Here is a 27,018-nt window from a genome sequence, read left to right on the forward strand (position 1 = left end):
CTTTTGTTCTCTGTGGGACTTAGAATAGAGACAGGGACATGTGAGAGGGCCCTGGTCAACAACTTTTGAGCGTTTTCACAAATGATGAGAGCTGGATAACACAAGTGAGAGTTAAGCATGGTAGAAAAATTATGGAAAAGAAGACCCGGGACAGGAATATTTCCTCCAGAGGCTCCCAGTCTGGACTTAAAAAAAAAAAAAAGACAAAAAGTTCATCATATCCAAAACATAACAAAGCCATCAAGATAAAATAAAACAAATAAGCAAACAAAAAACTCCTCAGATGTTGTAAAGTGTCTGTAATGAGTGGCCTGGACAAATGAATAAAGGATTGTGAATTAGAGAACATAGTTGTCCCTCCCAGGAATCTACAACAGGCTCACAAGATGTTGCAAAGTGGAGGTACAAGTGAAGGAAACCTGCTTGAACAAATGGCTAATTACTGAGGATGTAACATCCACTTCTGTATAGGAATATTGCTAGGAAGATGCATTTTCAAGTGGATTATGCCCATTGAAATTGAATGTGCATTATTCATTTCATGGGAATGCATCTCTTTTCTTCGTAGAAGGTGAAAAAATAAACCATGTTCCCAATATCAGTTAGTGGGTTTGGATTTAATGCAATTTTACTTCATGAGTCATTATTTGGTCCAATGTGCCAGAATCTGAGGGTCCAGAAGGGTGGGTTGGTCTCTGCTTTTGCTGCCTGCTGAATGCCTCCCATCTAATTCATAGTCACAAATTTTGTTTCATGCCACCAGACAGGTCATGACCAGAGAACCACTTGGTTTCTTAGTTTTGGCAATTCCAGCATTCAACATGTATAATCTTGTCCTATAATTAGAAATAAATAGAAATTGAGTGCAGGTGACTGTCATTCTTGTTATTAAAGGGGAGTCATGTGGTATGTAATTTTAAGTGACATTTCTCTAAATTTGCCTTTTAAGTAACTTAGTTTAGATGCCTGTTATGTGAAATTTGTATTTCCTGGCAACAAGGAGCTCTGTGATAATGGAAATCTGTTAGGTAAAGGTTGAGAAAAGGAGTTGAATTTGGAATTAAAAGAGATAATCTACAAATTCGGTAAGTAGTCTACAGTCGATCAAAAGTTGACTAGGTGTGTACCAATTCCCAATGGGCCAACCTACTATAAAGGGAATGGTTCCGGGTTTTGACCCTGACTCTGAGACTAAAGTGGCTCTGTGACCTTGAGCAAGTCACTTAACCTCTCTCGGCTTTAATTGACTCATCTGTAAACAAACGCAAGCACTTGGACTAATTTTATGGTCCTTTCTAACTCTAATACTCCATATACATAGAGTTCGCTCAGAACAGAAGAAAACTGCATTTTAAAATCCTTGCAGTCATAGAAAAGAAGCCACAGTGATTCTGCTCAAGATTCTCTGCAGTGGGGGGGGTGGGGGGGGGTGGAGGGATGGGGGGTGGTGGTTCACTGAGTATAAAATCTCTTAAAAAAATAAAGATTGAGCTCTGGGCTTTAGTTTTCTAATGACCATAGGCCATGGGCCAAATCTGTACCTTTCCACCAGGGTAATTATTTATGTTTAAATCAAATGTTTTAAAAATGGAAGGGATCGGAATAACATTGTGAACAGGGGACTTTGTATGAACTCCCATGAGGAGGAATGGTAGAACTGTGAGGACAGGGGTAGGGCCCATAAAGAGCAATATTTAACCAAAATGCCCGTGAAGCAGAAAAGGACCATTTAGAATATCAGTAAACTGAATGAGTCTTGGCTCCAGGAAATGAGAGAAGGCTCATGCCTTTTTGGAATATGCAGTGTGATTTCTCTTTGATTTGGGTTTCTCATTTGTGAGAAAGGCAGGTGGGAGGCATTGAGACCAAAACACTTTTTTCAGGTGTCTCTAAGCAGTTTTGGAACCATTGACAGGGACTTCTGTCCCTGAGGATTTTCCCTGAGGCCAATGGGCCAGCTGATCTCAGAGCAAAGTGGACTTTGGAAGGGGTGAACTGAAAAGGGGAAGCCAGCAACCCAAGCCCTGGGCAATCTGTCCCATGACCTGTGATGTAGGGATGAGTAAATGTGCCAGTGTGTCTGTAAGGACTTTATCAGCTGCCTGGCCATATCTGAAGGGCACTTTCTCATTCAATGACAATTCCATCACCTAAGAATCTAAGCAGATCCACCATCATTTTCAGAGACAAAGCCCCATGGACTTACTTATCTTAGGATTGTAGAAAAAATGCATTTTTGCCCATCTTTCTCTCCCACTCTCTGTCTTGTCTTTAACTGAGGCTTTCACTTAATTCAGCTATCTCCTTGCACCCTGAATAATACAAGGACCATTTTCATGCTTGAACGGGAGTGTGCAGGAAGTCCTGCTTCCTGCCCTGTTTTACCTTTGCAAGACAAAGCTAGAAGCAAAGCATCCTCTACTTTTGCTTCTGGTGATTTCCACACAGCACTAAATGAAGAAAAGATCTGTTTTAGGCCTACCATCAGTGCTGATGGATAAATTTGATTTGGTGACCGACTGAGAACCCTGCACTTTGGAATGACTTGGTTTAGCTGACTGGGAACCCAGGTCAAGTCCACTTGACTTTGTGCCCTGAAGACGCAACCTGGGCTTCTTTCCCTTAAACTCTTCTGAAGGTTTAGAACGGAAGGAAAAACAATGCTAATCTTATTTTCATCTCTAGAACTCCTCCCCATCAATCACAAATTCAAGAAAGAGCCCTAAACCCAAAGGTCAGATTACAGAGCCGGCTGCAGAACTGAGGGTGGCTCTTTAGGCTGCCCTACTTCAGCCATGGGTGCCCCTAAATAGTCCAGGACTCCATGTTGACACAAAAGTTCTTGTATGCCCTGAACCAGGAACAACACTGGCAACTCTCACTTCCACCTAACTCTATCCTAAAAAAAAAAAAAAAAAAAAAAAAAAGAGGGACTTGAACCTGTAACCTTTGGAATTTTAACATTTCAAACCATTTGAAAAGGGTTGGGGACACAGTGGGGGCCGGGCTGGAGGGAGAGTGATGGAGAATGCAGGGATTTGCTGTGGATCAGGACAGCCAGTTGCAGGTCTCCCTAAAGCATGCTGCTGAATATCTCTGACACGGGGGAGGTGGTGGGGCCTTCGGGGCTCATCTCCCGGCCGGTGGGGCTGGGTAGGGCCGAGTGGCCCCCGGAGGGCGGGCTCAAGGCAGCCCAGGGCTTTGCGTCCACCAGGGCCGTGCGGTAGGGCTCCACGTAGATGCGACGTACCGCAGGCCTCGCATCCTGGAGGCTGCTCTTCCCCTCCTCAGGGAGGCTTGCGGCGTGGGCCAGAACCAGGCCCCGGGACCCAACCGGGGCAGGTCCCAGCTGCTCGGCCTCCGCGGGCTCCTGGGTCAGGGCGCAGGCCCGAGACACGTGCTGCGTGTAAACGCCGTCGGAGAGCGAGAGCGATTGCGTCTCGCTGTGCATGCGCAGCCAGCGGTGGTGGCGGCTGAAGCCCCCGTAGTGCTGGTGTTTAGCCGGCTTCCGCTTTCCCAGGAAGCCCAGCGGCGGCCTGGCGCTCGGCGCCATCTTGGCGTGGTTCTTGGGAGTGAAGCCGGTGAGGGTCAGGCTGTGGAGGACTTCGGCGCACGAGTGGTCGGGATCCGGCCCCGGGGGCCGGCCTTGGGGGTCCTGGCCCGATCCCAGAGGACTCTTCATGTCGTGCACCTGCAGAACGTCGGGGGCGCTGCCACTTAGGCCGCTGAGAGCCTGCTGGGCGATATCCTGTGATGACAGGTAGACCAGGTCCAGGTCTCGGGGGCTCAGGGCATCACTGGAGTCGTAGTCGCTGTCAGTGGGGAGGAAGACTTCTGAGCAGCCTTCTTCATCAGAGCAGGGCTGTGAATCTACAGAGCCAGAGACCCAGGTTAGAAAAGAGAGAGAAACTCTTAGCTGGGGCCTGCTTCTTGGGCATAGTATCCATGTGGTTGAGCCCTCCCCACCCCTGTGCCTAGAAGGGTCCTGTGCTTTGTTAACGGTCTACCTCTTGAAGGTAGCAATCATTTTTGAACAAGGGACCCCACGCTTTGGTTTTGCACAGGGCTCTATAAATTATGTAATGAGTCCTGTGCTTAGCTTAAGGGAAAGGGAGAGGAACTCGGGACAGGTCCAACCTGGACAGCGGCAGAGGGGAACGTGCCCTTATTCTCCCTGTACGCTTTTATTATTTGCTGGGCTTGTACAGAGGATGAAACAGTTTAAAAAAAATGCATGCTACTCATTTATTCATTTCCTATCCTTATTTCAGAGATGAGCTTTGCATTCGATAAAGTAGCAGGAACTTAAAAGGGGGAGGGAAGAAGAGGTGGAACTATGGGGATTGAAGTCTGGGAAACAGTTTCAGATGTTAGCTGTCCTCCACCTACTTGTTCTGTGATCTTGGGAAGGTTACTTAACTTCTTTGAGGTTCAGTTTCTTTATCTGTAAAATGGGAATGATAATAGAACTTCTTACCTAGGATGACTAAGGTATAAATCAATTATGTTTATAAATATTTACCTAGTTATCAGGTGTTTAAAAAGGAAAAAAAAAAGGCCAAAGAAAACACAAAAACGGAAGTAAAATGACAGGCAGAAATAAGCCTCAAAGTGCATACTATAGTGACCATAAATGAGCCACAACTTTAATTCTAAAGATATTTATCATTTAATGCACTCATTATTTATATCTATTTCCCCCCCTCAATCAGATGGTATGTTAGTGTGGAGCAAGGATGTCTTAAAAATGCTTTGAATTCCCACAGAACTCATCCCAGCATAGGTGGTTGGTACATACATGCTAATTTAAAAACATGCAAGTTCTCTTAAAAAGAAAAACTGCTAATCTACAAATCAGGCAATCTCAATAAAAAAAAAAAAATCTCTGTAGGATTTTTGAAAGGAATTTAGTAAACTGATGTTTAAAGTCACCTGGAGGGGCGCCTGGGTGGCGCAGTCAGTTAAGCGTCCGACTTCAGCCAGGTCACGATCTCGCGGTCCCTGAGTTCGAGCCCCGCGTTGGGCTCTGGGCTGATGGCTCGGAGCCTGGAGCCTGTTTCCGATTCTGTGTCTCCCTCTCTCTCTGCCCCTCCCCCGTTCATGCTCTGTCTCTCTCTGTCCCAAAAATAAATAAACGTTGGAAAAAAAAAAAAAAAGTCACCTGGAAGAGAAAATTTATGAGAACAGCCAGCTTTTTTTTTTTTTTTTTAAGTTTATTTATTTTGAGAGAGAGAGAGAGAGTGAGTGAGCTTGTGTGTGCTCACGGGAATGGTATAGGGGCAGAGAGAGGGAGAGAGAGAATCTTGATCCCATGAATCGTGAGATCATGACCTGAGATGAAATCAAGAGTTGGAGGCCTAACTGACTGAGCCACTCAGGTGCCCCCCACCCTTTTTAAAAGATACAATAGGGAGGAGCCTGATTTCTGATTTACCAGATATCAAAAAATACTATGGGGTTTTGACAACTAAAACTTTGTAGTATTGGTTTACAAATGGGCAGATGGATTTATAGAACAGAAAAGTAAAGTCCAGAAATAGTTTTAATTCTGTGTGATAATTTAACATATGGTAAAGATAATATTCCAAAGTAAGGGAGTAGATAGATAGATCTTCAGGATATAGTGTTGGGACAATTGGTTATCCCTTTAGTAAAATAATTTACTAGAGAAAATCCTACCTTATAGCATATATAAAAATAAATTTCATGCAGCTTAAATGTAACAGGCAAACCCTTCAAGTAATAGAAGACAATATGTTTGTAATTTTGCGGTGGCAGGGTCTTTGTAAGCAAGACAAAATCCCAGAAGTCAGAGAATTGGCTGCTAAATTTGACTACATCAGAGTTTAATACTTTGTAAAACAAATGATACTATAAACAAAGTAAAAAGGTAAGGGATAGATTGGAAGAAAACTGTGATAATATGTGTAACAAAAGATTAATAACCAGAATATATAAAGAACTTCTCTAAATCCATAAGAAGACCATCCAGATGGGCAGATGATAACCCGTCCTTCAAAGAATAATTAATACAAATGGTCAATAAACATAATAAAGATGTTCAACCTAGATAGACTATAATTACTAACTAGGTGGTAGTTAGGGAAATTCAGGTTGAAACAACAAGGCATGTTTTTGCCTATCAGATTTGCTAAAAATGAAAAGAGGGATACTCTCATGTGTTGTTGATGTGTGGGAAGTCAGGGATGCTCATATAGTGATGGTGTGGTCAACTAGTACCGTTCTGCCAATAGCATTTTTAAGTAGACTATATTAAAAATGTGCATATCATTTGTCCCAGCAAGTTCTTTTTTAGATATCTATGTTTGAGAAATTGTCACTGTGTATACACGGAGGCATTTACAAGCTGTTTACTGCAGTGGGATTTATAATAGTGAAAATAAGAAATAATCCTGTGGCTGAGACTGCTGTGAGGGAAGACTTAGAGGCACCAAAGTATTAGGAAAAGAAAAATCACTTAAGAAAAATAGCTTACTTGCAAAGTTCTGTGAGGGAGTCCAACTTCAGGACTGGCTTGCTGATTAAAAAATACAACAGGTATTTAAAGTAAAAACCCACAGGAATACAAGGTTATAGTTACTTTGTTCATGGTGGGAAATCGGACATGGTTATCATAAGAATATTGCAGACTCCAGGGAAAAATTTTGTTTTGTAAGGGAATTAGTAATTTACACAAACAGGATTAAAGTTTCTTCTATTTTAGGAAGTAGAACCAGATGTAATCCTTTTCTTTTCTTTCTTTCCTTCTTTCTTGGCTTGTTTGTTTATTTCAGGGTCAGGTTGTGAAGTGCTTCATTTTCTTTTCTTTCTCTTTTTCCTGACTATGGAAGATGATGTGCGTGCTTACTCATTGGCAGGGCAAGATTTCAGTTTTTCTCTCTAACTGCTGGCTGCTACCCAATATCTATTATCCTTTTTTGGTTACAAATCTTAAATTTCCTTTGAGACAGCAATGCACTCATGTGAAAGACTGAATTTTTCAGCTTCCCTTTCAGCTAGGTATGGCCATATAACTAAGTTCTGGCCAATGATGTAGAACTGAAAGTATTGTGTGAAACTTCTGGAAGTCTGCAAAAAGGGAGCTGGCTTAGCTCTGAGGTAGGCCCCCTTTTTTTTTTTTCTCTTTCCTTTCAGTTGCCTGTAACAAGATGTGTTGGCTAGGCTCATAAGGCAACCTTGGGAAAAAAAGCCATATGCTAGTGTGGTGGAGGTGAAAAATGGAGCATGGAGTCTGAAGACCATGGAGTCCACATACCAACAATGAATTGTCTACGTGTGGGCTTCTTTCACACGAGAGAAATAAAGTATCTTGTGTGTATGACACTCCTTTTGGATTTTCCGTAACATGGATCCAAACTTAATTCTAACTGATGCATACTAAATGTCTACTATCAGGAGAATAGGTTAAAACTTTGGGCACATCTGTATAGTGGAATATTATCCAGAAGCTACAAAGAATGAGATCAATCCATATACTGTTCTTAAATAATGTCTACCAAAAAGGACTCCCTTTTCTACTTTTCTGGGTTCTACTCATCTGTTCAAGGTTTCCCTCAAAAATAGCCTTCTTTAAGAAGCATTCCTCAACTGCCCCAGAAAAGATTGCTGCCTTCTCTGCACTTCTCTAACATTTCTTGCTTTTATTGTCCTTTGGCACTTAGCCTGTATAGACTTGTATTATTAGTTGTCTTTTTTAATGCAAATATAACATCCTGGATTCCTGGTTAAGTCAGAACCCTCTTAGGGCAAATATATTTAATTCGTCCATTCATTCAACAATGAAGATTCTGTTTTGCTTGAGCTCCTGCTATAACAGAAACAGTGTGCTTGGTGCCAGAGTGAATATGAAATTAATAAGAAATGATCTGTCTCCAGGGAGTTTACTGTTGTAATGGAAGTATAGGGCATATATGCATCTATGAGACTGGTAGAACATACATTTTATAAGAGAAGTTTAGCAAATATGATGCAGGTTTATAGGAAAGAGATCACATTTCAGTGGGACAGGATTGATAAAATACTCCATCATCTTTTATTTATTTTTTCCTTCATGTAAATAACTTTGTTTGTTTGTTCATTTATTTATTTAGGGGGACGGAGGGAGGGAGGGAGCAGAGAGAGAGGGAGAGAGAGAATTTCAAGCAGGGTCCATGCTCAGCAAGGAGCCCGACATGGGGCTCAATCTCATGACGGTGAGATAATGACCTGAGCTGATACCAAGAGTCAGATGCTCAACAAATAAATTAATTTATGGGGTGCCTCAGTGGCTTATTTCTTCATCCTCTTTGAAAAAGTGGTTTAGGCAGCTATTAATAATAAATATGCAAATGATGAGAGGATTAGAAACCAGAGAAGAAGAGGAAACAGTACAAGTAGTCTTATTTGACTGTGATATGGGAACAGGAGGAATTTTGGAAAAGTGAGGCTACAAAAGTAAGATGCCAGCAGTTGCACTCTTAGGAATTTATCTTAGGAAAATTAAGACTATTTTCATGCAGGACTGTGTATGTGAATGTTCATAGCAATTTTATTTATATTATCCCTAAACTGGAAGCTACCCAAATGTCCTTAAGTGAATGAATTGTTAAATAAACTGTGGTACATCCATTCTATGGAATACTACTTATCAATAAAAATAAAGAATTCAATTTATGTAACATTCATGAAATGATTATAGAGCTGGAGAATAGATAGTAGTAGCCAGGGGTAGGGATGGGGGGATGAGTAAGGGGGAACAGAAGGAGTTTTGTGGTGATGGTACAGTTGAATATTTTGGTTATGGTAGTGACTACCCAAGTACACATGTGATACAAGAGCTATACAAGGGGGCCTGAGTGCTTGTGTGCATCTGCATGCACACGGTTACACACATGCATGCACAAGTGTGTATACATAACTAGTGAAATCTGGGCAAGCTGTATGGATTGTACCAGCTTCTTGGTTTTGATATTGTACAAGAGCTGTGTAAGTTGTTGATGTTGGAGAAGTTGGGGGAAGGGTACATGGGAATTCCTGTACATTTCTTTGCAACCTACTGTTTCTCTATTTCAAAATAAATGGCCAAAAGAGGGAATTTAATTTTTTAAAAGGTAGGGTGGAGCCAGAAGTGAGTAGTAAATCTTAGATAAGGATTGTACCTAATTTTGTACTCAGTGAGTAAGCTATTGAAGAATTTTGTACTCAATGAGTAGCTATTGAAGAATTTTGAAGAAGTAATTGACAAGAGGTGTGATTTAGGATAATTATGTAGCAGGTTGGATATAAGAGGAATTGGATGGAGAGGAAACAGACAGCAGGGAGGCCAATGAGAAGGCTGTGGTCCAAGCTATGTTTCTTTTAAATATTTTATCTTTTTCAGGTTGTGGGGCTGTGTAAGAGTGGTGGTTATGTGGAGGAAAATAGAAATCCAGGAAAATTATTCAAAGATGTTTACCAGGCATGTATTTTGTGCTAGGCAGATATGGTATCTGCTTTTACACAGTGCATAGAGAAAGGATTAAATAAGTTAAAAAAAAAACCCACATAAGATTAATTTCAGATAGTGCAAAGTTCTGTGAAGAAAATGAAACTGGGTTTCAGCTAGAGAGTGACTTGGGAGGAAGGTTCTTTTGCTAACGTAGCTAAGGGAGGAATCCCTGTAGAAAAGGGAGTCTAGGTAAGATGTTAATGATTGGAAGGAACCAGCTATGTGAATGGTTGAGGAAAAAGTGCTCCAGACAACTTGGAGAGGTAAGTGTAAAGGCCCTGCAGTGACTAGCAGGTTTCAAGGCTTAGTGTCTGAATGATAGTGTCAGCATTAAACCAGAGGAGTTAAATTGCATCAGGGTTAGGCAGTAGATTTGGGTTGGGTTGAGCAGTAGAAGAGATGGTAAATTTAATTTGGGACAGATTAAGCTTGAGAGGTTGGCCAAGATATCCCTGGAGGAGATGGGATGGGAGCCTGATGCGTTGCAAGGTTGGGGGAAGATGTTTGTGGGTAGAGGAGGAACCACTGGAGAGGGAACTGTTAAAGATAGAAGAACGGTAGGTTAATGGACATAACAAGAAGTGGTCACTTGTGAGCACCAGTGCTGGCATTGGTTTTTGGTGAAAAAGGTGGAAGGACATGAGGTAGGGAAGAAGATGGATATAAAGAGATTTTCAAGTTAAAAGGAGTGAATTGGATAACAGCTTGGGCTGAACGGCTTTAATAATCTTAAAACAAGTTTTAGAGAGCACTTTTTCTCATCCTTTGTGAGAAAAATTGGGTACCGCCAGGAATAGGGTCTCGGAACTATCAGCTGTTTTTGATGATGACAGCAACAGGTGCCATCGTTGTGATGAAGAAGAGAGGTTAACTGAAGATTTGAAACTGGGCTGGAAATAAGATCCAAAGAATTGACTTTAGTTGAACTTCCTTCTCTATCTGGTCAGTATTGTCTACTCAGCTGTCCACATGTATTCATTTGTGTCTACAATAGTAATGACACTTTCTTAGTGCTTACTGTGGGCCAGCCATTATGCTAAGTATTCTAGGTGCTTTATCCTATTTAATGCTTATAACCATTCTAATTTTGCAGATAAGAATACATACTAAAGCTTAGGCTTATTAAATTTTCTAATTCATGTACAGTTGGTAAGTAGCAGGATAGAAACTCGCCTGCAGATTTGTCTCCAAAGGCCTGCCATGCTCCTATGCACTTTAGCATTTTTTTTTTTAACGTTTATTTTTGAGACAGAGAGAAAGAGCGAGTGCCTGGGCAAGGAGCAGACAGAGAAGGGGACAGAGGATCGAAAGTGGGCTCTGTGCTAACACTTAACCAACTGAGCCACTCAGGTGCCCTCACTGTAGCATTTTCATGGCTTTCCATGGAAGCTTCCTGAGGGCTGGGACCTCGTTACCTAATCTACTTTGTGTGGGATGCACACTGAGTTACATTAATTCAACTTTTAGTAAGAGCTTCTTGATATTGCTGCTGTTAGAGAAACATGTTAAGTTTTATATTAGTTTCCTGGGGCTGCTATAGCAAATCACCACATACTGGGTGGCTTAAAACAACAGAAATTTATTCTCTCACAGCCCTGGAAGCCAGAAGTCTGAAATCAAGGTGTCATTTGTGCTGTATTCCCTCCCTCTGGAGGCTCTAGGGAAGAGTGCTTTCTTGCCATTTCCAGCTGTTGGTGTTCTTTGTGGGGCATCACTCCCATATCTACTTCTGTCGTCATGTAGACTCTCTTCTGTGTCTTGTAAGGACACTTGTCATGGGATTTAGGGCCCACCCTGATAATCCAGGATGATCTCAAGATCCTTAATTACATCTGTACCCAGACCCTTTTTCCAAATAAGGTCACATTCACAGGTTATGGGGGGTTCGGACACGAACATAATCATTTTAGGGCCACCATTAAATCCACTAGAAGTCTGATAGTAAATATGACTGTAACTATAAGCAATTGCTGAGGAGTTTGTGGCACTTTCTTTCCCTTTCCAGCCCACAGTCAGGTAAAACACTCTGCAAGAGCAGTTTATACTTTGACCTCTCAGCATACAAATAGTGAACATTTATTGTTTGCAGGGGACTAAGGAGTATATGAAGGTGTGCTTCAAAGGTCTGACCTTCTAATTTTCAATGGGGAATTCTATTTTAAGACTCCCAGGAAGAGCCTGTGCTGATTTCTTCAGGTAAAGTTAGTTGCTCCGTTCTCTTGGCTCTTATGGCATTTTATTTATATCTCTGTTACTGCATTTATCAAGGTTTATTATAAACTATTCATTTACATGTTTATCTCCATTATTGAACTATGAACTCCAGAAGGCATACACTATGTCTTATTTATTTCTGCTCAGTAAATGTTGAAGAAGTCAGGCAGTGAAGGAATGGACCAAAGAAGGAGTCAAGCAAACGGGCATGCAGACTCTTCTGTATTTTCTAGATCATCTAATCTGAACATTGACATTTGAGCAGGCCATGAGGATCTCCTAACAAGACTGCAACTTAATTATCATTGTATTATTCGCTTCTTGTGCTATTTCTGTTGCATACAAAGCTTTCAGTAAAATAAGTTATGTTGAGTTGATTGAAACTAAAATAAATATTGAAATCTGGGAGCATAAAGAATTGTGAGATTTGATTGCCTCTTAAAAACAATACTGAAAGCAGCCTGGAAAGAGCTAATTTACGTAATCTGCCATAGAAATTCCTGAAAACAGTCACCTAAATTATTTTGTTTCATATTTGGTGATGCTTGACTTAAGGGTCAGCCTCGTTGTAGCAGAAAGAACAACTGTCTTAAAATCCAACAAACCTGGGCTGAAGTCCTATCTTGCTCCTTGACTGTGTATCTGATCTTGAGCAAATCACTTAGCCCCTCTGAACCTTTCTTCCTCTACAGCATGTCGGTATTATATTGCGTATCTTCACAGGTGCCAGGATGATTAAGTTAGATTGTTAGAAATACTTTAAGTGCCTTCCTACCCTTAAATACTGAGAAAATAACTAGAAAACGTTATCAAGAGGTGACTCATTAAAATATAGACCAGTAATCAGATAAACTTCAAGACTTTGCTGTGAGAATGCTGTTGATAATAAAGGAGAACAATAATCTCTTGTATGGTGTCTTGTGTTGGTGGTGATCTAGTTCAGTACTGTATTTCCTGACCTAGATTTAGCAGTGAATTTGTAAATGATATAACTAACTTCTTTACCATAGCTCCTAGGAGCAAGAGACATAGGAGATAAATTAAAAGAAGAGCTAGTTGTAACTGTCATAACCCAAGGAGAGGGAAAAAAGGCTTGGGTATGGAGTGGTAAATATTATCTTGTCGTTTCATGGACCCACAGTTGGGAAACACTGTTCTAGTAGGAATCTAAATATTTGACTTCCATGGTGGTTGTATTATTTATTATAAGACTTAGTGGAACCTATTGCTTAGAGTGGGATACCCCTCCCAGAACAAGCTGGGAAAATCTCCAGGATGCCAGCCAGGGCACTGAGGAGAGTTTCCAGGGACTTAGGCCACTGCCACTCCCTCCCTTCCTGGAAAAGAATGCAAAGTGCAGCTTCCATCCCCAGATCCAGGCCATATGCTCCATTAAGCTTTGTAGGCACCTTGCCCAGTTGTTATTTTAATAAACCTGGTTGTGCTCCTCAATTTCCCTTACAGGGCCCACTGGGCAGGCTAGCATTGGTAGAACCTTGTGTTTCCCCTCTGACTGACCCAGGAGCTGTTTGATGAAAGTTCTGCCCATAGTATTAGTGCTGGCTTAGGAAGCTTGGCCTTTTTGCCATTGTAATGGGTGTTGCAATTCCTGGTCTCTGTGGCTCAGGCCAACAACAGCAGAGTAGAGTTGATGTGGATTTTGAGGGCGTTATGTAGAGATGACATTTCAGGAAAGAATAATTGATTTAAAGCTATTGCCTTTCTCTTAAAGGCAGGGGGCATGGCAGGACAGAAAGAAAGGAATAATAAGCAATATTTGCCCTAAAATCTATCTTCACATTTTTAATGTATCAGTGTCCAAATTTGTACTTTTTTGTGTGCTTCATTGAATCTGTTTCCACTGTGTTTGAGTAGAATTTAAATAATTTATAAATGAAGAATTTAAATAAATGGGGAGAACCTCAGGGATTTGTTCACCTTCTAATTTACCAAGAGAAATAACATCTTCAGATTCCTGCTGATTTTCTGAACTGTTTAGTTTATACTGTAATGATCTTAAAATCATCTGGAAAAAGGTTACCAGATTGGAAGATCAGAATAATCTTCAAATGCATCTGAAGGAAACAACACCCCCCTCCCCTCTGTTGCCTCACCCATGTGTCACTAGGAGAAATAGCAGTATCGGAAAAAAAAATTGCTGCTGCCTGTGACCACTGTACCCACAGAAAAGGAGTGGGAGAGAAAATACACATGTGATGGACCAAATCATTCCACCCCCTGCCATGAGTTGCCTTTCTTAGGAGCCAACTTTCCCCCTTGGGTCCTTGGGAGATGCTTAATTTTAATTGACTCGGAGGAGTTCTACTTTGTGTTTGAAAACCACACAGAAATGGGAAGTTAAAGAGTTCCACTCCCCCCCCCTCCCCCGCACACAGATACACACAAACAAATCCAAGGTGCTCCACAGCCTTAAAACAGAATCTTGGGTTGGCAGGTTTGTGATAGGCTCTGTATTTCCAGCCAGCTCCTCAGAAGTTAGGTGAACCCTACCCACGCAGAACGGAATTGTATTGCAAAGTTTGCTCTCTGAGCAACCCACTGGAGATGTTTCTCTAAATTGGATTTTTTCCTCTTTGTAAATGGTTTCCAAATAAAAGTAGCCACACTAGTGCAGAGGCTCGAGTATGTAGGAGCAGATTTCATTGCTCTGAAATGCTTTTGCTTTTGTGAGGGGATCTGACCACTAAATGCTTCTCCAAGCTCTCAACTGTTTCCTTGTCACTGGGTTCCATTTTTCATTTGCTTCCCTCCACGTCTTTGTGTTTCACAGCCCATGGAATCTTGGCTTCAGAGAAATAAATGGACCCAAGAGAGAGTTATATTTTAAGCAACAGAATGATGATCACTCACATTTTAGATTAATAATAAAATCCAAATGTAATTGGCCAGATCCTCCCAGTAGACAGTGTGTGTAACCTGTCATCTGGCCAATATGAGAGTTTGGCACTTCTGTGGCACAGGAGAGGCCACCCTCATACAGCCAAGGGGGACCTTCTTAGGACCCCGTGGCCAAGAGAAGATGAAACTCTGGGAAAGTTGTGTGAGCAGAGGGCAGGTAAGGGCTATGAAGGTGGAAGTAGAATGGAAGAGCTGTTTGCAGATTTATGTAAATTGTCGAACAGCAGAGGGAATATCTATCCTGCCTTTTAAAAATGCGCTTTCAACCCCAGACCTCTCTAGCTACTGCCCTCCCTCACTCTTCTCTTCAACAGCCAAGATTTTGAAGAGTGTATCCTTACTGGTCCCATTCCTTTACCTCCCATTTACTTCCTGATCTACTTCTGTTCAGTTTATATCTCCTTCCCTTCACAAACTGCTGTCTCCAGATTACGGATGACTCCCTTGTTGAAAATAAAATAAACGACCCCAATAGAAGCTTTTCAGTTTTGTTTAAGCTCTCACTATTGTTTGACATGCTTTAATTTCTGTGACACTACTCTCTGGGTTTTTGTTGTTGTTGTTGTTGTTTTATCTTCTTCTGATGGGTTCTTCCTGCTTTAAAAAGTCTTGCTGTTCTTTCCACGGGGATCCTTTCAGACTCTCCTCTCCATACTCTAACTACTCTGTCTAGGGAATCCCAAGCATTTTTGTAGCTACATCATTCGTATGTCAACAATTCTTAAATCCATGTTATTAGTCCACTTTTCTTTCCTGAGCTCCAGATCCCATAATCCTTTTCTATTGCATGTTTCTTTTTGTGTGGAATGTCCTGAAACTAACTCAGATTCAACATGCCCAACTACCCAAGCTTGTTTCTCCTAACTTTTTTTTTTTCGTAAATGGCATCATGATATCCAGAGACATTCAAGCCAGAAAACTTGGTATCCCTCTGTTGCTAGCTTTATAATTGATCTCCTTGATTCCAATATTGTCCCACTATGGTCTCTTCGTACAAAAGCCAGATTTGATTTTAAAGAGTAATTCAGACCACATCAATCCTTGCTTAAAAGTTTCCAGTGGCTTTCCATCACAAGTGGAATAAAATCCAAACTTCTTATCTTGCCCCTGCCTGGTCTGGCCCCTGCCTTTTTCTCTACCTTCTCTCTCACCAGTAGCCCCTTTATTTGTTCTGCTCCAGTGACTTTGGCTTTCTTTCATCCCTGACCCACTTCAGGGCCTATTGCTGTTTTATTGCCTGGAATATTCCAACTCCAGATCTTTGCATTACTGGCTCCTTTTTCTGTGGTTGCTTCAAATGTAATTTTCACAGATAGGTCTCTGTTGATCATCTTAGTGAATTCAACACTCCCTTCTCCCTGCTCATCTCCCCCGCTCATCTTGATTCCTGTTTTGCATTATATATTGGAAGTTTTTCACTTTCTGAAATTATCTTGTTTGTTTACATTTTCATTACCATTTTTTTCTAGAATGTAAGCTCTATGGAAGTGGAAACTTTACTTTATCACTATATCCCTCCCTATTACCTCAAGAGTACAAGAAGTACCTGAAGTTATTGGTGGATAACCAATAAGTGTTTTTTTAATGAGAAAATAAAAAGGCTAAACAATGTTCTTGGATCCTGAGTTCAGCCAGACTGCGTACAGTTCCCTGAACTACAATACAGCTGCATACTCTGCTTCCTTTGCTCATAAGTGCTCTCCTCTTTCCTCTTTTTTGGCTCAACTCCTGCTTATCCTTCAGTATTTTGTCACCCCATCTTCCCTCCAGGAAGGTCTCTTTGATCTTATGGTTTATGGTTAACACATCCGATAGACTTCACAGCACCCTATACATTTCCTCATCATAGCATATATGCAGTTACCATGAAATTTTGTTAATGTATCTGTCTCCCCCACTAAACTAGCTTATGGCAGGGATGGCATTTTATTTGTATGTCCAGCTAAGTGGGAATCTACAAAACTCACTTGAGGAAATCTACTAACAGAGTTCTTTAAAAAATTATTGGGTAAATCATAGAATCCTTTGGGAATGTAAATTAGCTGTCTCTCAAGTTCTTCATTTGCCAAGTTTTGATTTTTAGGACACTGACGTTTTTAAAATATAGGAGCATGCATAAGCTTACTTATAGAAAAGGTTTACATCCCTACTAAAGTTTTCTATAATAAGAGTAATAACATCAAATGTGATACCTACAATTTATTGTCTGGGATTTGAATCCAGGTCTCTGATTTCTTAGCCCAAGCTGTTTCAGCTACACCATGCTGCCCCCTATGGGACAAGCCCATATTTCAGAACTGTTTGTTAAAAATGTTAATTCTTGTTGTAAAGCTTACAGAATTGGGAGCTTTTATAAGCTATAGAATCGAGAAAGATGCTTTGCCATTATTTTAATTGACTAGAAAATGGCACTAGTCTCAACATATCCTAAGAATTATATTGCCTTTGATTAGTATGCTTTCTATTTATAAGCCAGAGGTATTTTGTAGAACTCTTTGTTAACCCAGCCATGTTTTGTTCTTAGCATTTCCTTGTAAACTCCAAACTCCATTCCCAAGAGTAGAGATGATGTGCCAGGCATCTCCTACAGCCTGCCTGAAAGTTGTCTCCTGCTTGTTTTATCCATGATGAGGCCAACCTACTTATTTGGCTTCAGGGTCAGGATGCTTTATTTTTTATTTATTTTTATTAAAAAATTTTTTTTTGTTTATTTTTGAGAGACAAAGAGATAGCGCAAGCAGGGGATGGGCAGAGAGACACAGAATCTGAAGCAGGCTCCAGGCTCTGAGCTGTCAACACAGAGCCCGACGCAGGGCCTGAACACAGCAACCATGAGATCATGACCTGAGCTGAAATTGGACGCTTAACCAACTGAGCCACCCAGGCGCCCCAGGGGTCAGGATTCTATTTATCCAAGATTTCTTTCTTTCCCATCTTCCACCCCAGGACACTGGTGCTATGCTGGGTGAGTTCGCCCTGAACTTTTCTCCAGGCTGGGACCTACGTCCTGCCTCTTTATTGTCCAGTGTCTATTTACTAGAGGCTGGGCCTTATCTCCTTCCTTACTTGGTTTTGGTCAGATTCCCTTGGCTGACTTGGTCCACACTTGGCACCATATCAGTCCCCATTCTGCATTTCTGAAGCCCTATCCCTGCTCTGTGTCCTTTTATATCTGGGAAACTCAGGCTAGAACTGGACTAAAGCTTCTCCATTGCTGGATGGAGTTAATCTCAGGTTATTGCCCTAGTTTCCTATCCCTCCACTGTTCTGATTTTGATCCCTCTCTGCTTTTAGACTCTTACCACTATATAGTGTTTCCTCCTGCTTACTGAGACCAATGCCTCACCATAAAAGAGCCTCATTAGTGGAGATAGGACCAAGAGTCTGGTGACTGAAATACGGGTCTTTAGATCTCATTGCTTACCACTCACAGCCTTTCTTCTGTGCATCTCTGGGGATGGGGATGGGGATGCAAGACAGTCGATATGTGAGGATGTAGAGTTGATCTTCTTGAGGTTCTGCCCATCTGAGGGGTCTATCAGCTTTGTGATGGGTAAGCCACAAACTGGCTGTTTGTATCTTGCATACTGTAGAGCATCCATGATCCATCTCATTTCGCGCCAAACTTCATCTATTTGCTTTGGAATGAAATTATAAAAGACTTTAAGTTTGTCAAACAGGTTTGAAAAAAGAGTAAGTTTCCCTGAGAATCCAAGATGATACATTTTCCACAGTACTGGTTTTGAGTAAAATATTTTCTTTCTTTTTTTTTTTTTTTTAGTTTTTTTTTCAACGTTTATTTATTTTTTGGAGGACAGAGAGAGACAGAGCATGAACGGGGGAGGGGCAGAGAGAGAGGGAGACACAGAATCAGAAACAGGCTCCAGGCTCTGAGCCATCAGCCCAGAGCCTGACGCGGGGCTCGAACTCACGGACCGCGAGATCGTGACCTGGCTGAAGTCGGACGCTTAACCGACTGCACCACCCAGGCGCCCGGAGTAAAATATTTTCAACGTAGGTTTGCTAAGCCAGAAAATCCTGTTCTTTATCATCTCTTGTGCCTTGCATATTTTTACCTGAGAGGCTATATCATCTGGTGCAAGTCGTGGAAGATCTGAATTCCAGCTGGGACCCCCACTTTTAGCTCTGTAATAACCTTTGGCAAGTCACTAGGCCTCTTTCAGCCTCTGTTGCCTTATTTGTGAATGTAGACAAAACCTTTTTACATATCTTTTTTATATCTCATAGGACTCCTATGATGATTGGGTGAAATGATGAATTTGTAAGTGCTTTGTACTGCAGAGTACATTTCTCACACATATGAAGTGTTATTAATTCTCAGCTTAAGATGAAATATTCCTCATTAGGGTATTGTGAGGAAGGGATATGATAAAGTCTAAATTTCAGAATATTTGAAGAAAGAAATGCAATTTTAGTTCTTCTATATGAAATAGAAAAGCACAGCATTACTGGAATATTTTGCTAAGCAGAGATTCTTGGATCTATTTTAATAGAAAAGAAATAACTTTATATATTAAACGTATTACTTTCGTACATATAAAATAAGTGCTTCTGAAGTACAAAACAGTTTAAATAGCTTATTCCTAAGTAGTTAAAATATCCTTACATTTTTAGGGTAGTCCATTCTATGTTGTTACCATTTTGGTTTCAGGGTTATCAGAAAATTACCAAAGTAAATTCAACAATATTTTCATTATAGAGTACAATTGTCATTTTTCTGAAGCATATTAGTGTAAATAAAAGTCTGCCTCTGTGGATGACAGTCTCCCAGATCTTAATAGACACTGGCCATAAACTTGCTGGTTATTCTGACTTTCCAAGGAGGGGATGTTAGTTATACATTTTTTTCACGGGACCCTGGAGCTTGTGATAGGCTTTGTGTCTAATTTCAGTTGGGTGCCTTTGGCAAGCCATTAACTTCTGGACCATTTACTGAACTGTAAAAAGAGGAGGTTGGACTAGATTATGCCTAAGGTCCCTTTTAGCTCTGACACTTTGTGATTTATTTTTGAAGGGCATTTGGAAAATTGGTGGCACTCAACTTCCAGGTAGAAGCTGTTAATTGTATGCATACTGCAAGGCTAAGGGCTGATTATAGAAGTTTTAAAGATTAATCTGTACTTAAAGAATAGTCTTTAAGAATATCCACAACACAGAGTAGAGTCTGAAACTGTGATAGACTGCCATGTTCAGAGTGACAGGCAAGCTAGAGTGAACTAGTGTGGTCAAGAGCCATTGTCCATTGCTTTCTATTCTGGATTTGGCAGAGTATTCAGGGCTGGTAATGAAAGCATCTGGTTGAGCTTCAGCCTTTGTTAGGCAGTGAGTTGGGCAGGAGAGTCAACAGTGGGCAGGTCATGAGGACGCATCGAGCATTGTAAAGGGGGCGAACTGAAGTTCAGGTAAAACCAAAGTGGGAATCCTAGAGGAGACTTGGACAGATTTTCTTGTTGGGATTGTTGCTCTCTCAGCTGGCTTCTACTGGTCCTATCTCATGTAGCAGTCTTGTTTCAAAGTCATCTTAAAGGCACTACTGACTGTGGACAGCTTTTAGAGTGCCTTCTAAGGACAGGAACTGTGCATTTCTGTCTTTTGTTTTTGGCTGTACAAAGAGTAGCTACTCAATAGTGATTGCTCAGTGAGTGAATGAATGAATGAATGGTTACCTAATTCTTTACATCTCTACCCCCCAACAGAGTTATTATGAGTATTAAGTAAGATAATGTAGATAGTGCACTGTATAAAGTATACATTGTTGTAAAGTTTTAAGTTGTTAAAATGACAATCATGATTATTGTATGAAGCTGAATGTGGCCTCCCCCAAGATATGCCCATGTCCTAATCCCTGGAATTTGTGAATATTGCCTTCTATGATAGAGGAGTAAATATTACCTTGTCTGCCAAACTGGGTGAGTCAGTTAAGGATTTTGAGAAGGAAGTTTATCTTGGATTATTGGGCTGGACTCTATTTCAATGACAAATGTCCTCATAAAGACATTCTTACAAGAGTGAAGCAGAGTGAGATTGGCAGACAGAAGAGAAGGAGGCAGTGTGACCACAGAGCAAGAGATTGAAGTGATGTGGCCACAAGTCAAGGAATGGCAGCAGCCACCAGAAGCTGGCAGAAGCAGAGAACACGTTCTTCCCTAGAGCCTCCAGAGGGACTATGGCCTGACCAACACCTTGATTTCAGATTCCAGTCTCCAGAACTGTGGAAGAATAAGTTTCTGTTGTTTTAAGTCACCTGGCTTGTGGTAATTTGTCTCAGCAGCCCTAAGAAACTAATACAATTATTAATAATCCACATACTCTCTTTGGATAAGATTATTTCAGCCTTATTGCTGAGGATGGATAGTGAGATTTAGCGTATAGATTTTAAAATTGTCTGTATAAACAATGTTTATTTGTTATTTTTTCTCAGTGATGAAGTGGAGAAGTATTAACTGAATAAAAATGTAAAACATTTGTACAGGGAGGCCCGTGGCCTGAGTTTAGCAGACTTAGCTAAGTAGCTCTAAAAGCAGTACAATTTTCACCCATTTTACCTTATACTGTTGATCTAAAAATAACTGACAACATAATCCCCCTGATTTTAAGGTCCAAATTCAGCTTCTAAAGACTTGCTGACACATTTTTAAAAAGAAAGACCATGAACTCCCTAGGTCTGTTGGTTAAAAGTTCTGCATCCATTTCTCACCCTGCCCTTTAAAATTTTTGGTTTTCATCCCATAAATTACACCCTTTCTCTGTGCTCAGGCAAGATAATATTTTTATTAAAATGTAAAGGTGATTGGTTTTCTCACAGCACAGTTACAAGGTGCTTGAGGGGATGATAGATTGGCTATATTTAATGAGCTGTGTTTCTATTACAGCTTAGGAGCATTTGAAGCATTACAGCGTATAAATTATAGCCTAATTGCCCTTTAGGCTTTAGCAGCTCAAAATATGCCAAGCTCCAAGTCTCTACACTGTGACATTTCTGCTGTGTGTGCTGTCTATAAAACCTGTATGCCTTATCTATGAGTTTCTACACCTCCCCTGGTCCAGGCCCTCCCCTTTTCTGGCTGCACTCTTTGGCTTCTTTTCCTCACCGTATTTACATAGACTCCCTTGCTCTTTACAGTGTTTGGTTTGTGTAGTGACTTCAACACTGTCTTAGATCTGGAATCATACAAATGCTCTCGTGGCTGGCGGTTGCCTCTGCAGGTTATGGTGTGTGGTGGGCTGAGCTGTGAATGCCAGCGGGTGAGTGGCTGCAGCTGGTTTTCATTCTGAGTGGGAGAGCAGATTGAGAAACCCAACGTAGATAAGGGGAGAGATGATACTGCATTATCTCTAGTCAGTGAAGTTATCTATGTTGGATGGAGCAAAGCAGCCCACTGAAGGCCTGGGTACAGGAGATGATCTGGGTTTACCCTGGCGTAGAAGTGATTTTTTGAACCCTTTGGGAATTGGCTTTTATCCAAGTCTACGTGTACCTGGCTGGCTGGAAGGAGAGTATGTAGAGGGGGCTCTCAAGTTACCTGCTTTGGGAGACTAGAATGGGCTGCAGTTTTGAAGAATTGCTGGCCGGGGCTGCCTTTATCCATCCCACTTAATGGTGTGATGAAAGGGAAAAGAGAAAGAGGCGATGGAGCCCTAAGCTAGGTGAAAAAGAATGGAGCAAGGAGTAAGAGTGGGAGTAAGAGTAAGAATGGAGCCAGGAAGTCCTGAGGGTCTGAGACTGAGAAAGACTGAAAAAAGTCAGCTTTCTTGTTGGATGAACACACTGGATTCAGGGAGGCTTAAGTGGAATAAAAGCAGAAACAGAACCTAAGGCATGGTTATAGAAGTGTTTCTCTAAAAATATTTATGGTTGTTAAAGAAGTCAGGAAATATTAGGGCCAAACAGGCCCTTCAAAGTCATTCAGTCCAAATCTTTCATTTTACATACGAGAAAATTGGGGCCCTGGAGAGCAAACAAATTGTCCATTACTCCAAGGCCTATAGGTAGAACTCAGGACTAAAAATGTATGCTTATTGATTTCTGGTCATTGTTTTCTTCTGCTCCACGTCCATTATATTGGGTTCAAAAGATAAGCCGGTCTTTCCTATTCTCATGCCTCATTCTTCCCTTTCCCGCCCATTCCCCATATCAATGTTCCACGTTTACTGGAAATGAAATAAATGCCATAAATGTTTGAATTTTTGAACACCATGTTCTCAGGTTAAGGAAACATGTGATTTATTAAAAGGTTTATTTCTTTAGTCTGAGAGGTCGTCTAAGGCATCTCATTTACAGAGCGGGAGAAGTAGAATAAGATTTGTCTGCTCACCACTTTGTGAGTGTATTATAATATCGTCTTCCTGAGTTCTCAGTAAATTCCAAATCAGAGCATTTTTCCTACTTATTAATGAATAAATGAATACATAGTTTACTGCGTACTTACTATGTGCAGGCAGTGTGTTCAGTGCTTTACATGTGCTATCTTTTAGAATTCTCTCAGTAACACTATGTGCTAGTGGTAGTATTACCTTCCCTATTTTACAGATTAGGAGGTTGGACACAGAGGACACAGCATTTCTCTCCTAAATGATTGTAATAGCTTCATATTTGATTTACCTACTTTTGGTCTTCCCCTTGAATCCAGGAATGATATGCAAATTATCTAGTGAGCATAGCCAATGAGAATGAGTGTTTACAAGAAATAACCAGTATGTCCATACCACTGCAAAGGACTATTCCTCACCTTGAATCTATCCTAAATAGCTATGAGGGCCTATAACTTACTTTCTCCAAGACTTTGGCTAGGGCCCTCTTACCTACAGAATAAAGTACAAATTTCTTACCATAGCCTTTAATAAAGCCCTGTGATCTGATCTCATTGCTCCTTTCATTCCTGCCTACTTTCTCACTACCTTCACTCAATTTATGCCCCAACCAAGTGACTACTCATCATTCCCAAAATACCACTTTTCTATTCTTCCTGCCTTATCTGTTTATACTTTTGCTTTGAATGCCTCTTACTGTAGTCCAACCTGTCCCTCCAGACCCAGCTTGGGTATCAGTTACATCTTCTATGGCAACTTTTCTTATACCCAAAAATATAAGTAAATTTTTACTTCTTTGTGTTGACAAAAAAAGATTTTTTTTGGTACTTTTCTTTTGGCACCTAACTCATTTTAAAAATAGTATTTATACACATTTCTTGTCTATCCTACTGGATTTTAAACTCCTTACAGTCAGGGACCATATCTTATTCAACTCGGTATCTCTCTTGCAGTGCCTGCCATCTGCATGTTCAACAAATATTTACCAAATTGAACTGAACATGTATCATAGTGATATTTATCATGGGATATTACTATTATACTCATTTTGTGACTTGGGTAATATAGGCAGAAAGATCATAAGATTTGTCCAAAGGACTTAGAGGCAATTTCAGGCGAGATTCAAATTGTCTTGATAATTAATTAGTGCTCCTGTCACAAGAACCTGAGGTGTCACTTAGACCACAGACAGGGAGCACATTTTCTGGCCCCTGTAGCCACACATTAAAGCGTCAGCTCTGCCAGAAAGAAGTCTAAACCATGGGGAGTCTCAGGTCCAATTGGATTTGAGTTAACATAAACTGGTGGGTCATCTTCTCTGTTTTCTCTGGGATATTGAGTTAATACAATTTTTCTTTCTGTTAGAATTATCAGTGGGTTCCCAGGTAAGAATACTAATCTGATCACTACTTCCTCTGGCAGTGGTTTTTCTCTCCAATATGGGAATCCACCTCTACCCACCATAGTGACTGATGCAGTCCTTAGTAACACTGTGATTTATATGTAGCTCTTTCTTAAGCCTTTGTTTAAAAACTCACATCTTCCTAAACTCCACATTTTAACCAAATCAACAGGCTCTTGCATACTGTTGTCTTTAAGTAAACCCAGATTGCTGCTCTTTCTCATGCTCGGTTCTCATTCCCTCCACCCTGCCACTTCTTCCTTCCTCCCACCTCAGAAGAAATAAACGATTACCTGAATGAAATCTAACACTTGCTGGTGTCTTTGTTTGGCAGCTGCAACCTCGCTGTCTGAGATGGCTTCCCTCAGGGACTGTTGGGTATTCAGAGAATCCAGCTCCACAACAGCAGAAAGGCGGCAATACAGACTAATAAATTTCTCCCTGTAGCTGCAAAAATGAACTGGAAAATGGACAAGCAAAATAAAACATGTTAAGATCTGGTATCAAAATAGAGAAATTCATACCTCAGAGAAAACAAGTTGAATGAAAACATGATTTATTAATCCTATCAGTGGAAAATATTAAGCCATAAATAAATTATAAATGTGCTCTTTAGGGGCCAGTTGTCTGGCTTTAGTCAGACAGTATTCCCTTTTAAGGTTTACCAAGTCCTGGTAAGGCATGGGGAAGTGGGGTTGGCTCAAGCTGCAGTTTATGTTCAGCTCCTAAAGTTGAGGCTGTGTGTAAGTATATATTTATATATCTATATATCTATATATCCCTCTCTATGTATCTGTGTGTGTGAATATATATATATATATATATACACATATGTATATATGTATATATATATATATATTCATTTCTGAGAAAATAAATTTGCTTATCACTTTAAAGGGAAAAAAAAGTCAAGTAGCAATTTGCAACCTAGTTTTGGTTTCCATGTCTGATTTCCAGTAAGTATCTTATATGCTTCTTTTCAAGGCCAAAAGTCCCAGAAGATGCAAGGCATACTTCTCTCAGGCTATCTTTTGTCTGGCTGGAAAACTTCCCAGAGGACCTGGTATGATGGGTTTTGATCCTTCTCCTGCCTCTCTGCTTCCCAGCTGCCCTGGAAGGAGATAGACCATTTTTGTCTTTGGCAGACTTGGCCTTCCTCTCTCAAAAGATAATGGGCCAGAGGCCAGGGGAAATAGTCTAATGTTTATCTCCATCTTGGAGGAGGGAGAGAGGAGTGTGGGACTCAGCCTCATGCAGGTACCCTGAGGTGATCAGATTTTCCATCCTTCTCTACCTGGCTCTGATCACATACCATAACATTAGATTCTAGTGAGCTGAGGAAAGCATCCTGAATCATAGTGTGGTACCAGTTTCTTCCTGGCCATTGTTGAATTTGCAGACTCACTTTCCAGGAACCTCATTTACTCTGTGTATCTCTGACTTTCCTAGTTTGTTCCATGCTTTGGAAATAGGGCTGTTATCACTCCAAAATTGGTGGAAACATTTCTATTCTGGCTTCTTTAGTGAAGAATTCTAGGAAGAACATCTAATTACTGCCCTTGGGCCTCTTTGCTATTGATTCCAAAGACCTAGACCTGGACATTTAGGGAAGCTAAAAGCACACTACCTTAAAACGAGGCATCTTGTCATCTCCACACCTCAGTAGGAAGCCCTACTTCTCTGTAGAGTGAGAGATTTCTGTGCACCTTACCATTTCCATCTTACCGCTGCCTACTTGCTTGCTTGATTTCCTCCTAGGATGAATCTCTGGTGTGTGTAAGGATAATCTGCTCTGTTTGTGTTTCCTCATATGGAAGAAGAGAAGAATGGAGTGAGGGCTTCTGTGGATCATCCTTATTCCAAGTGTGCACCATTTAAAGGAGGTGTTTCTCAGTTCTAGGCTTGGTTTTTCTCTCTGGTATCAGATCCTTCCTTCCCACTTCCTGTGCAGCACTTCTTTGCCTAACTAATTTCATAGAAGAACTAATTTCATGGAACCTCTCTGGAAACGACAAACTATTGAACTTCTCCCAAAACACCTACTTTTCATGCTATTTCCCTGCTTAAAGACTTCTACAGAGCTCCTTCTTGACTTCAGGACAAAAATCAAACCTCTTTTTAAAACATTTTTTAATATTTATTTTTGAGAGAGAGAGAGAGAGAGTGTGAGCGAGCATGAGCGGGAGAGGGACAGAGATAGAGAGGGAGACACAGAATCCAGAGCAGGCTCCAGGCTCCAGGCTGTCAGCCCAGAGGCCCAACACATGGCTCGAACCCACGAACCATGAGATCATGACCTGGGCTGAAGTCAGATGCTTAACTGACTGAGCCACCCATGCTCCCCAAACCTCTTATCACCATAAGGAAAGAACCTTGCAATATAGGATTTGAATATATCTTCAATCATATCTTCCTTCCATCATGCAGCCACCCTTCACCCTCCACTCGAGTTGATCCTAAACTTCGATCAGGCTGAATTTATTACAAGTCTTGTTACACTTCCATACTTTCGCACATGCCTTTTTCTTGTCCTCAAATACCCTTTCCTACCAGTGTCTTCAGGTCACACCAATATCCTCAGGTCAGCTTCTTCTGATACTCTAAGATGCAGTTTAAAACTGTGTCTTCTCTGCAGTGAAATCTTCACTGACACCTCTTCCTCTGC

The 27,018-nt window shown here is 40.9% G+C and overlaps 1 protein-coding gene and 1 long non-coding RNA gene across 4 annotated transcripts in view; one reads left to right on the forward strand and one right to left on the reverse strand.

Moving 5' to 3' along the window:
- Window positions 1–215: 215 nt before the first annotated feature.
- ANKFN1 (ankyrin repeat and fibronectin type III domain containing 1) overlaps window positions 216–27,018 on the reverse strand; it is a 304,247-nt gene continuing 277,444 nt past the window's right edge. Inside the window, exons 18-21 of one of the 2 annotated variants that reach the window (XM_045488309.1) lie at window positions 24,647–24,813; window positions 18,045–18,258; window positions 3,251–3,870; window positions 219–836 (exon numbers count right to left, since the gene is read on the reverse strand). In XM_045488309.1, the coding sequence (XP_045344265.1) occupies window positions 795–836; window positions 3,251–3,870; window positions 18,045–18,258; window positions 24,647–24,813 (1,043 nt within the window). In that variant the 3' untranslated portion in view covers window positions 219–794. Of the gene's footprint in view, window positions 3,871–18,044; window positions 18,259–24,646; window positions 24,814–27,018 lie in introns of both variants that reach the window. The other variant, XM_045488308.1, reaches the window with a different exon arrangement.
- Window positions 3,653–12,116, forward strand: LOC123603422. Of its 2 annotated transcripts, none has more exons than XR_006714874.1 (3): window positions 3,653–3,760; window positions 11,577–11,683; window positions 11,814–12,116. It is a non-coding gene; the product is annotated as an uncharacterized LOC123603422 (long non-coding RNA). The 2 variants fall into 2 exon arrangements; XR_006714875.1 differs by having other exon boundaries at window positions 11,849–12,116.

This window comes from Leopardus geoffroyi, chromosome E1 (genome assembly GCF_018350155.1).
Source record: "Leopardus geoffroyi isolate Oge1 chromosome E1, O.geoffroyi_Oge1_pat1.0, whole genome shotgun sequence".
Lineage (NCBI taxonomy): Eukaryota > Metazoa > Chordata > Mammalia > Carnivora > Felidae > Leopardus > Leopardus geoffroyi.